The 14,621-nt window shown below is 38.3% G+C and overlaps 1 protein-coding gene across 3 annotated transcripts in view; it reads right to left on the bottom strand.

The window, feature by feature from the left end:
- Positions 1–14,621, bottom strand: part of st3gal3b (ST3 beta-galactoside alpha-2,3-sialyltransferase 3b) — a 59,234-nt gene that overhangs the window by 24,675 nt on the left and 19,938 nt on the right. For all 3 annotated transcript variants that reach the window (XM_088348903.1, XM_088348913.1, XM_088348921.1), the window contains 5 exons: positions 14,331–14,423; positions 8,746–8,840; positions 4,139–4,202; positions 3,949–4,044; positions 2,735–2,921 (listed from right to left, as the gene is read on the bottom strand). In XM_088348903.1, coding sequence (XP_088205029.1) covers positions 2,735–2,921; positions 3,949–4,044; positions 4,139–4,202; positions 8,746–8,840; positions 14,331–14,423 — 535 coding nt within the window. The remainder of the gene's footprint in view (positions 1–2,734; positions 2,922–3,948; positions 4,045–4,138; positions 4,203–8,745; positions 8,841–14,330; positions 14,424–14,621) is intronic.

Raw genomic sequence — 14,621 nt, 5'->3', positions numbered from 1 at the left:
TGAAAGGCTGTGTGACCGGGCCTTTACGCAGGGAGTTTGAACACATCACAGATCGCAATGGGAAACAGGTGAAAAAGTGAATGAGAGTACTGGTAGTACTGTTATTGTTCTTTTTTTGTCTCTCAGCCTCTCGGTCTGTGTCGTGCTGCTTAAAGGGATTAAAAAATTCTAAAGCATACAAGATGTGAGAAAATATTTTGCATTTTATATATTTATATATAATGTGATTGGTATATTTCAATCATTTTCCGAGATAATGCATTTAAGACAGTCCGTCTCTTCTTTGACTTTCTGAGCTCTCATGTCATGTGAAGCACACCAGCACCCTAGCAAGCCAGTCACCCAATTGGTTTACACGTTAACTAATCGAAAAGGTTTTGAGTGTTTAAAGGTATGTTTTGGCAGTTTTTTAAGGAATGGCTAGGCGTTGTGTCGCAGATAGATGCAGTAGGGTACAGTAATGGCAATCAGCCAAAACGGATCAAACTGGGAAAAATAACACACACAGAGCTAACAGGGGCTGAACCAGCCGGCTAGCCAGCTGCCATAGATGAGGAACCGGGACCAATCAGCGTGAGAAAACGGGAGTCTGGCTGACCAAAAACATGCAGTAAGCAGCCAGGATAACAGTGAGCCGACAACAAAACGCTAACACAGCAACAATCACAAACCCAGCCGGGAGAGAAAAAAAAAGAACACGTCAGGCTGGCCAGCTAGGCAACAGCAAACAGGGCTAACCTAGAACATACAAAATTGGAAGCCTTCGGGAGTCCGCACGCTCACAGGGAGCTATCTGAACAATGTTATGTTAAAATTACAAGAAATGCGGCAAAAACGCGAGGGGAAAAGTCACAATCAAATACTTAAACGGAGGCGAAGTCAAAAAAGGAAGCACCTTTGATGATCAACCTGGACTAAACATTCAGATGTCCCCAGCGACACGGTAAGCAAAGTTCCAATTACTCCAAACTGACATGAGCACTATGCATTCGCTGATTACTACAATCACTGTCTGTATTTTAACGGGACATTTGTATTGCTTCTCAATATCATCAAACGTTGCGTCCAGCTCTAGGAGATATGAACTAGAACTGTCTACTTTGAAAATGAGTTTCCTCGAGATCCATTTGCCTGGAATATTTTGGAAAATTTGTGCCAAATTGAAAAAAAAAATAAGGGTCTTTTATAATCTCTTTCAGGACGTACTGCTGCTGTGGTTTATGGTCCAATTTTTAACCTTTCAAAACGATTGACTGCCTTAAAATTGTTCAGACAACTTTTTAAAAAAAACACGTAAATTGTGGTAAATTGCCAGTTAATGTAACCTTTGCAGACACAGAAATATACAGTAAAAGATCTTTATATAGTCTCATTTAACTCAGATTTCGTTACAAAAGACAGGCTTTAATCGTCACACGTCCAAGCATGTATATATGTATTAGCGAGTGTAAGTAAGCCCTGATAAACGTATTTTAACAAGACTAAGTCTGCTTTCAAACTAGGGCAAAAATTGAAAAACTTCTTTGCACTGTAAACGGATATTGTTGCTACAGCAACAAGTTTTGTTTTGGGAAAATGTCTCACAGGCTCAAATTTTTCCCACTTGTCAAGATAGAACATACTAAACACACACCAAGCATGACACAGTTATTGGAAATGCTTTATGACAGAAAATTGTGTATGTGAAGTGTAGAAGATCTTCTGGTCGTTAAAATAATGAAATGTCATTGAAATGACTGCCAAGTACAAATCATTATAGGTGAGATCACAAATCCTTTCAGAAAGTGGAAGCAGATTTTTGATAGAGCACCTCATAATCCGGGTGGCCTTAAATTCCGGAAAAGAGGGTGGATAAAATTGGCATTAAAATTACAATTAAATGATACTGTATGCAGTAACTGTTCTGCCTTTGAGAAACAGAATGGTTAATTGCTGCTAAAGGAAACACATGGAAGTGCATAACTTGTGCTTGCTTTGAACAATAATTTTCCATAAGTATGAAAGGTATTGTGACTACTTGAATGAAGATTTTTGTTTGTTGTAATGTTTTGTGCTCTTACTTACTTAAAATTGTTGTTAAATGGTACTGCATATGGTAACTGTTTTGCCTTTTAGAAGCACATTAAGTGGTCTTTGAGTGCCCTCTCCAGTGGTTAACATGTTAAATATGTTGCTAAAATTCAGTTTTGAGGTAAAACCAGATGTGATCATGTTAAAATTATGTTGTATGAAATACATTATTTTAATTTCAATTATTTTGTTTTTTTATGCAACCTCAGCTTACTGTAGCTTTAATTCCATGCGCCTTATAGTCCAGTGCGCCTTATATATGAAAAATATATCCCAAAAGACTATTTTGGGTGTGCGCCTTATAATCCAATGCGCCCTATAGTGTGAAAAATGCAGTAAATGCTTTATGTGATGTAAGTTTTATAAAAAAGGCTTTGAGATTTGCCCTATTGTCTATTGAAGGAATTTTTTTAAAAATTCAGTTGTAAGGACACTGATTGCTCCTGAATGTTGTGGATTGATCATGAATAGGAAGGTGTCTACACAAAAGTTAGTTGTCCGTTAAATCCAGAAAGATAAGGACACAATATATGACCAGTCAGAACGTTCAGAGCCTTTCAAAGACCCACAGAATAAATCATATCAGAGTTTTAAATGCAATAAATTTCTACAATGCCCATTTATAAAAGACAGCAAATTTGAGAAACTCTCAGATAAAACTTACCAGTCTCTCCTTGAAGACCATCTGCCGAAGCCATTTGAAGTCCAAAGGTTTGAAAGCTGTAAAAACGAAAAGGGAATCCTTTTCGTAGTGTTCCATCTTCTGAATAGCCCCCTCTGGGTAGGTAATTCTCATCGTAGTTTTGGTCCCCACGTCCTTGCCGTAACCAGCCACTGGGGCTTCATTCAATCTGGAATGGAATTAAATATGTCAAACTGATTTTTGCAATATCCATCAATCCATTATCTGCACCGCTTATCCTCAGTAGGGTCGCAGGGGTGCTGGAGCCCATCTCAGCTAACTTCGGGCAGTGGGCAGGGGACACCCTGAACTAGTTGTTAGCCAGTGAACTAAAGCCAGGCAGACTGGACGATTTGGCTAGATCTGTGAGTATTTCTGGAGGAAGACTGTATAGGTCGGTAGCTGGCATCAGTCAGTCCGTCCATCCGCTGTGTAATCTACCGTCTGTTCTTCTGTTCAACCATCCATCCATCTATCCCTCCTTCCAGTCATCTTGTAATCTACACGTACATTCTTTCTTCCATCGCTAACACAGAAGTGCCAAAAACATTAAGGACTCCTCTCACCCCAACTATCACCTCTTTGACTTGCTGAGTTCAGGGAAATGCTCTAGGTCCCTTAAAACAAAGACTAACAGGCTCGTAGACAGTTTCACTAAGTTTCTCTTTGTGTGCCCTAAAACTGGCTGGCAACATGTTCAGGGTGTCCCCTGCCCACGGCCTAAGCTGGGATGGGCTCCAGCACCCCATGGCCCTACTGAGGATAAGCGGTGCAAATAATGTGTGGGTTTTGCAGAAGAAAAAGCGGGTTTGTGTGCCATGCAACCCTTCATCAGCAGAAAGGCCTGACAGCATACACTGGTTTACCCCCTCCACATCATATGAGTCATTCTTTACTATCATTCTCCATTCAGATCTATCCCTGGCACACACTCTTGCATCCAATAAATTAACCAACTTCACATCCAGAACACGTGTTATCCCATCCATATTTCTCTCATTCCATTTCCCGACAAGTGGGACTTACTTACTTCCAGGTGGGACTTACTATACATTATTTCGTCATTTATATTTTTATCTGGGATACAGGGGGTTTTGGAACCCATTGCCATACTCTTCAATCCCTCCCACAGAAAAGATTACATTGTACCCCAGTGGGTTTACAGTCTTTAATATAAAAAAGTACGAATATCTTACCTAATCACGACGTCATAGTCATCTATACGTGATCCCAGAGACTTGTTCGACAGGATACCGCCATTGCCCACAATGATACATCTTTTACAGCTAAGACTGAGATTGACATAACAAGGATTATTAGACTGAGCATAAAACAAATAAAAAGATGCTTCATTTTAATGAGGGGCATTTTGTGTGGACCATTTACCTGTCTAGCTCATCTCCAAGTCCAAATTTTTTGGTAGTAGTTAATATGCTGTCTATAATTCTCTCTGTGGGAAACACACAAAAACATGAATACAAAGGTAAAATGCATTCAAAAAGCAGACAACAGATTTTTGCAATCAGAAAGCAGATGAGTGACCAAATTGACCCTCTGCGATACAAGCGATAATGTGTAGTTTTCTTTCAAAAATGTATCCTAGAAGCACCCCAAGGAATGCAGTTTTCAAAAATGCGAGTTAAGTGGGTGATATTGAGCTCATCTCCCTGCCTGTTGAGAGTCTTGTGATCATGGGTGAGGAATGGGAATGTTTAGTCATAGCACACATTCCTGCCATGTTTGACAGTGTATAGCGCAAGTGTCATGCTATCAACATTAAACGATCAATGTATAACCTCCCCGAAAGGCCATGTTTACTCATCTCTCATCCTTCTCCTTAACATAATATACAAATATATGTTATAATTGAAAATGTACTGGTTCCTTAAGATACATGTTTAATTTCAAAACATTTTGTAATGTGTGTAGTAGAATAAAACAGTTAATCACATTAATAACAATATTTTCATCTTTAACTAAGTGTCCTTCAAGGTATTGAGAGCATTTGTACTGAGTTTAAAAGTGACACATTTTCACATAATGAACACAAACATAATAATAATGGTCATATGGACTTTCTGCGATATCTATGTCAGTATTCTGGTGCTCAAAACAATATATTGTTACCATAGTCCCAATAGTCATTATTGACGAACAATGAAAGGTTTACCAAAATAAAACGCACACACACACACACACAAAAATTGGATTTTATGCGTGTTTTGACTCTTTTTTCTAAAAACAGCATGCAATTAAATGCTTTGGTTATTGATATTGGCCTCCAGAGGCAGGATTTTATCAGTTAGCTGTAGGGAAAAACAGTTATTGTGGATCTGTACATTTTAGCGTTTTATTTTACCACAAATATCTAGTTTTTAAAGCAAACACACCATAAAACTATTTCAAAGGCATTATGCATTGCAAACATTAAGCAAAACAGATTTTGCAAAGGCAACCCATGTGGTTGTTTGAAATACAAAATGTGCATTTCTTTCCTTTGTTTAGAACGACGGTAAACTTCATCTCAACGGCAATAAACAGAATCAAACTTCTTTGAAGAATTGTTAACTACCTGCCAAAATAGAGCATGTTGTGAAAAAAAATCATGTTCATTGTCACAATACCGCTATCATGTCTTACATGCAACATATGCCGTATTTTAAAAACAAACATAGGGAAGTAATGCAAACTATAATAAAAAACATGAAAAGGGTAGCTTTGTAATGTAGAAGTGAATTTTGCAGTTTAACTAGGGAGAACTAAATTGAAAAAAAAAGGTTTTAAGTCCTTCAAAAACTTCATTCACACTAGCCAATAAGTCAGAACAGAGAAATCCACCAGGCGATTGTTTGGATGTGGTGTCGATGTCTGCAGTCAAGCATCACCCCGAAAGGCATAAACACACGTTTAAGGACCACACTCGGATCCAAGCAGGTCAAAGTGACAAATCTCAACGGGTAGGACTCACTTTCCAGCATGATATGATAGCTAATTATTCTGAGTGTCTGCCTGTAAACATTTCTGTGGAGTATGTGACATGGCACGGGCAAAGACAAATAGATGCAAGTTCACAGATGTCTAAAACACTAGTCATGAAAGACAAAAATCTTTAATGGCAAAGACCAAGAAATGGGAGTATTGTGCATGATATAAACACAGACTACTTTCTGGACATATTACAGCAAAGACCATATAAAACAAAGAATGGTTGGTATTTTGGCCTGTACTTTTGTAGCCCTTCAGACGCAATGTGAATGAGGACAACAGAAATATTACAACTTCTATAAAACCACTCATCACGTGGCCTGTGGACTATATTCTACTTAAACTTGTGCGAGATGCAGCATGTACACAATTATAGGTCATACTAAAACAAATAAAGATTCATTTAAGAATGAGACTGCCTTAAGATTTACCCAATTTGAATTAATCCATCCAATGACTCCATGATATAATACCACTGCTACCGTAACAACCTCCCCAGACAGCCAAAAACAGCAAGCAAGCGAGTGCATTCCAACTGGATGCATCATATAACAGCCGTAACATTTCAGCACTTCTGGACAATTAATGAAATGTGGGTACTTTATTATGTAGGAAGTGTTTATTATAACATGTCATGCACAAACGTTGCGTCCAAACGCTCACTGAGTGGAGGTCATAGAAACTACTGAGCTACATTAAGAGTTACCTTATGCACCCAGAAGACAATTAAGGTTTCAAACGGATATCAAAAAACCTGACACATTTTATCTATTAGAAAAAAATAGTAATAGAAACAGCTGACAAAAAGCACAAACACCGAAATAATTTGCTTGTCCTTTTTTAAAAAATTATGTTATATAAAAGCCAGCCCAGTTTATATTAGCATAACATAAGTATATTCACATTAAAATAATTAAAGAAAAAGCAACAAATGCAAAACAAAGGCTGAATTGTAACTTCTACCAAAAATAGAGTACTATTTTGTTGTAATGCCTGGAATCTAGACCAACCTTTTTTTTTAATTACAAGAAACACACTCCCACCGTATCCAAAATGTTAGGGGCACATGGAGAAAGTTTAGGGGGGCGCATTTCTTTTTTGGGGGGGAGGAGGGATGATTTGGGGGCGCATTTTAAGTCAACATGAAAATGTATACTTGCCACTGATTTGAACTATATTGTGAACAAATTATTTTAAGTGTGGTTAAGAAGTGTTAAAAATAACACTTTAAAGATAAAATTCAGAGGCATGAATAATTAGTTAATCAAATCAGATCAATATCGGTATTGGACACTACTCCTGACTGCGATATCTGTATTAAAGGTCGGGGAAATTTCAGATTCTCTGATGCATCGCTTGTTTCTGATGTGAACAAATCTGAATCGACTCATTGAAGTCCAATATTTTCGATCATGAAAACATGCCACTTAAAAAAATGAACATAAAAAGGCCAGTTATATATAAAATGGAACTACAGAGTGAGATTACGTTTCCACCTGGACACTTAAGTGGGCATGCGCGTTACCAAAAAGCATCGCACTCAAATGCTTCCAAGGAGTTCAACTTCTGCAGTGTCGACTGTGAAATACAACAGGACAATTGTCATATTTTTAACCAGCTGTGTTGCGTCAAAATATAAACCCCACACAGGCGTGCAGGTGACGGCCCACCGGGGTATCAAGCGAAAAACTTGCCGACATTTTTTTGAACGTGTTTGATCTCAGGTAGGCAAGACCACCTGATGTTATTTTACCTATAATATATATATAATATATACAAGTTTTTGATGCAACTAAAAATGCACTAGATGGGATGTGGTGTATGGACCTGTCAACCGAATAATTCTACTGGAACTGCAACCAGATTTACGCAATAAACACCCTTGTTTTTGCAGAGGTTGGAACACGCTTAGTTCTATAATACACACAACATCTCAAGGCGAAATTTAAACTCTGAAAAAAGATTTTCATTTAAATAAATGAAAAGCAATCAAACAGGACATTTAGGTACATTTTGACTCAAATTAGTGTTTATGTGCTGTCTTGTAAACTTGCAGTTTGCATCAACTGTAGTGGAAATTAATTACCTTCTTGGTTACTGAGTTACAAATGCCAAGTTATTCAAAACGACACGGATTTAGATAGATAGATAGATAGATAGATACTTTATTCATCCCCGAAGGGAAATTCACATTTCCAGCAGCATCCCTGAGCTGAGAACAATCGAAAATAACACGGGAGCTGCTGGAGTGGCTGCCATTCGTGACGGCGCCGGAAGAAACGATTCAATTTGAATCATGTACAAACAAACAAACAATTGAATCATGTACAAACAAACAAACAAAATATTTAAATCTTAGTGATGGGGAAGATATAAAAATAAATGCTTCAATAAGTATTTTATAATGAGAGTCGTACCTCCTAAATCGTAATTGAAATGTGGAGTGGCAAAATATCCCCCCTTTTAATCAGTATTGAATCAAGTGAAAAACAAAAAACACCATTGATCTTCTATCGTAATTGAACAATGACTCTCTCGATTTTACCACCTCTGCCTACCGTCATTTTGCACGTAGAGAAAACAAACCAGGTGGAAAGCTTACACAGAGTACATTGATGATAACCGTTGTGACAGTGCGGGCATGTGAATAACACAAAAACTTTGAAAAGAACAAGATAACATTCATTGTACCAATGCTTAGAAGTACGTAACTGCTCCCTGTGTAAAGTTTTCCATTATGTTTGAATGTAATCGTGAAGTTGTTTTGCATCTGATATACTTCATGCATTGTCAGGCTTGAATCAATTATGCCATCGGATGAGGTCAACTCTTCTTTTGAATGTGAAGTGCATTTGAACTCACCAATCTCAATAAAACGGTTACAAATAAAATGTATCATCAAAACTAAATGGACATGAGATTATCATCATCAAAAGAAAGCAGCTTTGAGAAAAGATTGCTCACGCGCTTAACAAAAGATGCCAAATGAAACAATTACAATTCTTTACCTTGTGTTTTGAATCCGAACGGAGGCAAGTAATTGCTGACTTTTGGGAGACGTTTGAAGTTTTGGTCAAGAAACATGGGTGCCGTTTTAGTGAACCTTTGAGGAGACAAAGGAAGATGGGAAAAAAGCATGAGATAAGTTTAGTAGGTTCATCTGAGAAAATCAACTCATCAAAACATATGTATGGATCATTTAGTCTTTTGTGAAAATACCCACTTGTCTCCCATCCAAAATAATGAGGGCAGAAAGAAAGAAAGCAAATCATTGTAAAATAAAACAGATACCCAAGGGCCAATGTTTTTAATTAACTACGTGACCTCCGAATTCTACTATCGCTTCTCCCTTATCCTGTGTATCTATGACAAATTGATGCTGTGTTAATCAAACGAAGCCATTTCCTGAAAGTCACACCCGGAACGAAGAGCGCTGAAATGCGGTTCTCTTTTGTTCATCGGCGCTGTAGGATGGATGTGTTTGTTTGACCTACAGCTAGTGTGGCCAAACCGGGAAGGCATACACTCAAATCTGCAGAACTGTTTCTGGATTTTTGAACACATGTTGCTATTAGAAAAAATGTTCAACATCTAGAAGAGATCTAAATAGCAGGGATGCAACAAATTTTTAGCACTGAAAATATTTCTGACCAAAGGGGCACCAACTTAATCTACCATCAATTCCCTCCTCACGTGTTTTTGTCTGTTTTGCCCAAACAGTATGTATTTTACAGAAGTAGAGTGAGATTGTGCAGTGTAGCAGCCATGAGCTATTTAATTATATTTTTAATCCGCCACTTTACTGAAGGCGTGATGAACTTTCTAGTGTTTTAGATAAGGAACAAGAAAAACTTTGAGGTATTACTGGATGGATTATTTTTAGCACTTCAAGGCTTGTTTCATGAAAATTGTATCAAAGTATTTCAAACAAAGTCAGTTTAATGATTTTAGATTATGCCTTTTAAGCAAGTCAGTCAGCAAAATAAGATTTTCTTCTTGGTGACCAATTTTGGTGTGTTTTACATTTTCAGTTTTGGCCCAAAACTTTCATTACGGTGCATCCCTGCTAAGAATCATTTACAGTGCCAGTTTGAGAATTCCTGGCTGTTGTATTAGGAAAAAGGAGTCCTGACTGAGCCCTAAAACTTTATCTAATGCCTAACCTCTCAGGGCGCAAGAGGCCAGATTGAGTAAGGGTAAAGTCAAATCAGTACTACCTATAGTTCATCCAGAGTGTATAGACCATGTGTTTATTATCCCATTAAGGACTGATGATTGGAATTTGAATTCTGATAGCTTGTTGTGAGAAAGTTGGGGTTCACAAGAACAACAGAATGTGGAGCCGAGCTGCAAAATGACCAAACATGGCAGAAATTAAGGAACGGCCTCGTAACTCGAGTCTCTTTCCATGCACCCTAATCTGTCTTTCGATAGCTTAATTATCCTCCGGCTTCAAAGAGGTCGATTTAGAGAGGACAAGTAGCAGCCCTTTCTTGACGTTTCCAGACATTCATGTGAGAATTCTGTCAGAGCGAAACAAATGTGGTCTTCATGAACCTATCAGACCTGTAAATAAAACAGGACCCCGCGCAAATCGCTTATGCCAGACTAACAGTCACTCACTGACAAGAGGAGACAGAGGGCTGCTTGTTGTTAAAAAGTGAGGGCTTCCAAAAAATGCCAAGAGGTTTAAACACATTGTCTACATTTCCTTTGCAAAAGCCATCTCTCACTGGCAATATTTTTATAACCGTGCCTCTAAGTTTAATGGCAACACTTAATCAAGATAGTGGTATAAATGGATGACGGGACAAATGTGGAAAATTATTTGAATCTTTAAAGACAAGCATGTCAGAAGACTAAGTAAGCAAACAAAATAAGATCAGGAGAAGACGCATGCACATTTAAGGGTTATGTTTTCCCCCCCTTTAACACCTGAACAATACTACTTACACAATACATTGGAACATTTAATCTTTGTCAAACATTGTAAATGCTCTATTTTTTTCCCTCTTAAATAATAATCTTCTAAAATGCATGCATGCAAATGTACAGTGAATGAATCTACAGTGAGTCATATGGGACTAATCGTGCATGTTGACCTGTGTGTAAATAGGGGTCAAATGCAGTCGTATAGAGCTCCCATTGGGGGGTTCTGTGTTGGACGGAGCTTTAAAGGCGAAGCGTGTGGCTGGTTAGAAAAGTCATTAAAAGGAAGGAGATTGTTAACACAATACTGCGTTGTCTGTCTTGTTAAAACAAACAATAAATCATATTACATCTGAAGGATCTGGTTACATAATGTGGGCATGTATTTTTTTTTTTGGTACAATATGTATTGGCTATAAGTCCCAAGGCTCACAATGATAATATATGGGGGGAGCAAAAAAATAATAACCCTGGAAACAAAGCTTGAAATACGGAGAAGGCAAGCGAATAGCTACCCTCATTAAGTTGCCTATCAAAGATCGAGAAAATATTAAAAATAAGAGGTGATTAAAGAAAGGAAATATTCTAAGGACATGCTAATTCTCAAAAATTGAAGCTTTAAAATCGGTTTCATTTTTAATTCACCAGCGCCATCTTCTCCCTCGGCATCCATCCGCTACTCTACTCAAAGAGGTCAAGTAGAGTCACACCAAAGGTATATAAAATTTATTTTTTTACTGACATGTACCTTATTTCATATATTATAAATTGGTCCAAATTCTAAATCGCACAAGCCAAAAACAGCATAATTAAGAAGGAAAAACATATCCAAGTTGCAGTGGACTGAGTATAAGTTACACTTTTGAGGGAAATGTATTTGATAAAATCCAACACCAAAACACATATGTCATCTTGAAAGGCAATTTAAAATAAAAATAAGAACAGGCTGAATAAGTGTATGGTATACTGTACTAGCTTTAAATGACTGACATGCCTGGTAATGTCAGTAACGACGTAGGAGTCATTCAGATAACTATCATAAAGAACATGTTAACAAGGTAACCAAACTATAATTTTCACTCCAAATCCTAAATCTAATGAAATCTTCATCCTCGGTGTCACTTTTGAACAATGATGTGCCACATCATCTTCTACGTCTCTTACGTAGCCAGCAGTTGCCCAAAGCACTGGGGACGCACAAGCGGAGGCTGGTGAAAGTGTGTGGGGGAACCGGGACTGTCCGGGGATTCGATATGTCAGGTGTCTGTGACAGAGGTCCGTGCTCTACTGGCCCCCGCCAGGACGGGTTAAGGGTGTCAGCTAGGTGATTCCTCCCACTCATTCCCTGGTACATCCAGATTCCAGTTATACTTAAAATCACTCAACCACAGGGGAGTAAACCTACACTTTCCCATCCCAAAATTACTTTGGCGACGACAGCAGGTTGTCCATGAAGCACCAACGTAATGCTGCGTTTTAGAAAAGGCGGAAACCTGGACATTGTGTCTTGTTTTACTTTGTGATCAATACTTAAATAAACTACAATCTAGCACACTCGTATGCTTGTCTGTGTTGTCGTAAGGCGGTCGCAGTAGAGGGCACCCGCGTTGTATCGTGCAGTATGTGTTAAATACAGAAATAGGACCAACTACAGAGACTGCGCCTTTTGACACGGTGCGCCCTATGGTTATGAAAATGCCGTGACTTGTTCTCAAAAACGGCTCTGGACATTAACAAATGTAATATCACCCAGAGTGACTCAGTCAAAAATGTAGGTGTCATATTTGACTCCGATCTGTCCTTTCAAACACACATTAAGAATATTACGAGAACAGCTTTTTTCCATCTTCGCAACATTGCTAAAATTTGCCCTATGCTGTCTCCGTCTCGATGACTGTAATGTACAACTCTCCGGTCTCCCGAAATCCAAAATCAAGAGCCTTCAGCTGGTACAAAATGCTGCAGCGAGACTTTTAGCTAAGACAAGAAAGTTTGATCACATTTAGCTAACCTGCATTGGCTCCCTGTCAGCTTAAGATGTGATTTTAAGGTTTTGTTGGTAGTATACAAAATCATGCATGGACTTGCTCCCTCATATCTTTCAGTTTTAAATTCCCCCTATGTTCCGGTCCGGAGCCTTCGCTCTGAAAACGCAGGCCTAGTGATCCGAAGAGCCAAGAAGAGATCCGCAGGTGCGAGAGCGTTCTCTATTCGGGCCCCCGTGCTGTGGAATGCTCTTCCCCCTGAGATTCGATCTGCAACCTCAGTGGAAATGTTTAAATCTAAGCTTAAAACACACTTCTATTCTATAGCAGCTGAATAACCTATATTTTATGTTGAGAAAATCTGTGTATTATTTGCCCTCATGTAGGTTTTAGATCAGGTGATGGTGAAATAATAGACGGTGGTTTGCAATAATCTGTGGTCTTTGCAGCCCTTTGAGACTGTGATTAAGGGCTATACAAATAAACATGACTTGACTTGTCTTGCCTATTTTGTAATTTTAATGTATTTACCTGAGTACTGAAGGATTGGAATGAATTAGGGTAACTGATGAATGTTGATGAATGAATAGTGGTCTACTGTATGTATTTTAAACTCCTAGTACTAAAGTAGTGTTATTCCAGTGAACAATACTGGAAATTGAGCTGATCAATTTGGTGCCCTGGAAAAATAGCCTGCATGTCAAGCAAGTCCCACAGGACAGAATTCCATTCACTACCGTAGCGCCAAGAATCCTAATGGGCATAATGCACTGTATATTAAACTGCACAGACAACAAATAAAGACTCTTAGAAAGAAAAAAATCCAAATGACAAAAGGCTGTGGATTTTTTGGAGTGGGACGGGGTTAGGCAGAAGTAAGAGGGTGGTGAGTCATGATACTATAGACAGGAAGTTGGTTGCCCAAGTTCACAGAGAAAAGTCTGTGAAGATCCAGGATTTGATAGACATAAGATGGGGGACCTCGTCTTCAAATGACAATGACCCTTTTGTGTCCGAGTGGAATAATGAGAACAACACTAAAATGTTGCGGTTGGGAACTAGATGATAGAAACATGACTAAAACTGGAAGATTGCACAAGAATGTGAGGGGTTTCCGTTTCGTTCTCGAAACCCTTGGGGGCGCAGTCGGCTGTTAATGGTGTCATACTTCTTTAAAAATCTTTTAATTGGTGACATTAAAGTCAAATGAATACAGCTATTTTGCAGACATCAAAACACACACAGTACTACTTTTGACACATCTGTAAAACTCGTGGCTTGCTTGTTTTGGTTGTATCACGTCTGATCTCATTTCATAAATGTAAATGATAAGATTTCCATTTGTGGCATGTTTATGGACAGCATTGTTGCTAGAGTAAGGGGCGGGGGGCTGAGAGGGAAAAAAATGAAAACGTGAAATGTATATCATGATTCATACCATGTGATCATTTGTGAATTGACTGGTAAATAATGTAAGACAAGGTTATGAGTTGAAATAATAAAACATGTGTCCAAAGCTATTTAGGGACGGCTCTCCTACACTATCCTATGAGCCGTCGGCTTCAACATGTGATCCTTTTTTTAGGTCGTTTGTTAATTTGGTGATGTGATCTTTCTTGAAATATGCACAAAAAAATAAATGGGAGAAAAATGGGTTTAAATGAGAAAGGCAATCTCACTTTGGGTAGATGCTTGTCATCTTGGCTGCCGCATATCCTGGCTTGCACGTGCCTTCACTGAGATTGCCATACTTGTACGCCAACTCCAGTGGCCTACAAAAGAAAAGAAAACAAAGCTAAATATAAAGACAAATAATGTCACATTTGGAGGGATGGACAATAAATCCAATAGAAATTTGTTTGAATTACCTCAAACCTAGTACTATTAAACAGCACGAATTGGTGAATTGTGGCATTCAAGCAAATTAGGCACAAACTATCAGTATCTATTTTATGCATGACCTATAAGGT

This window comes from Urocampus carinirostris, chromosome 1 (genome assembly GCF_059441175.1).
Source record: "Urocampus carinirostris isolate Australia breed hairy pipefish chromosome 1, RoL_Ucar_1.0, whole genome shotgun sequence".
Classification (NCBI taxonomy): Eukaryota; Metazoa; Chordata; class Actinopteri; order Syngnathiformes; family Syngnathidae; genus Urocampus; species Urocampus carinirostris.
Note: the sequence above shows the minus strand (reverse complement) of the source record. Positions and strands in the feature narration are given on the sequence as shown.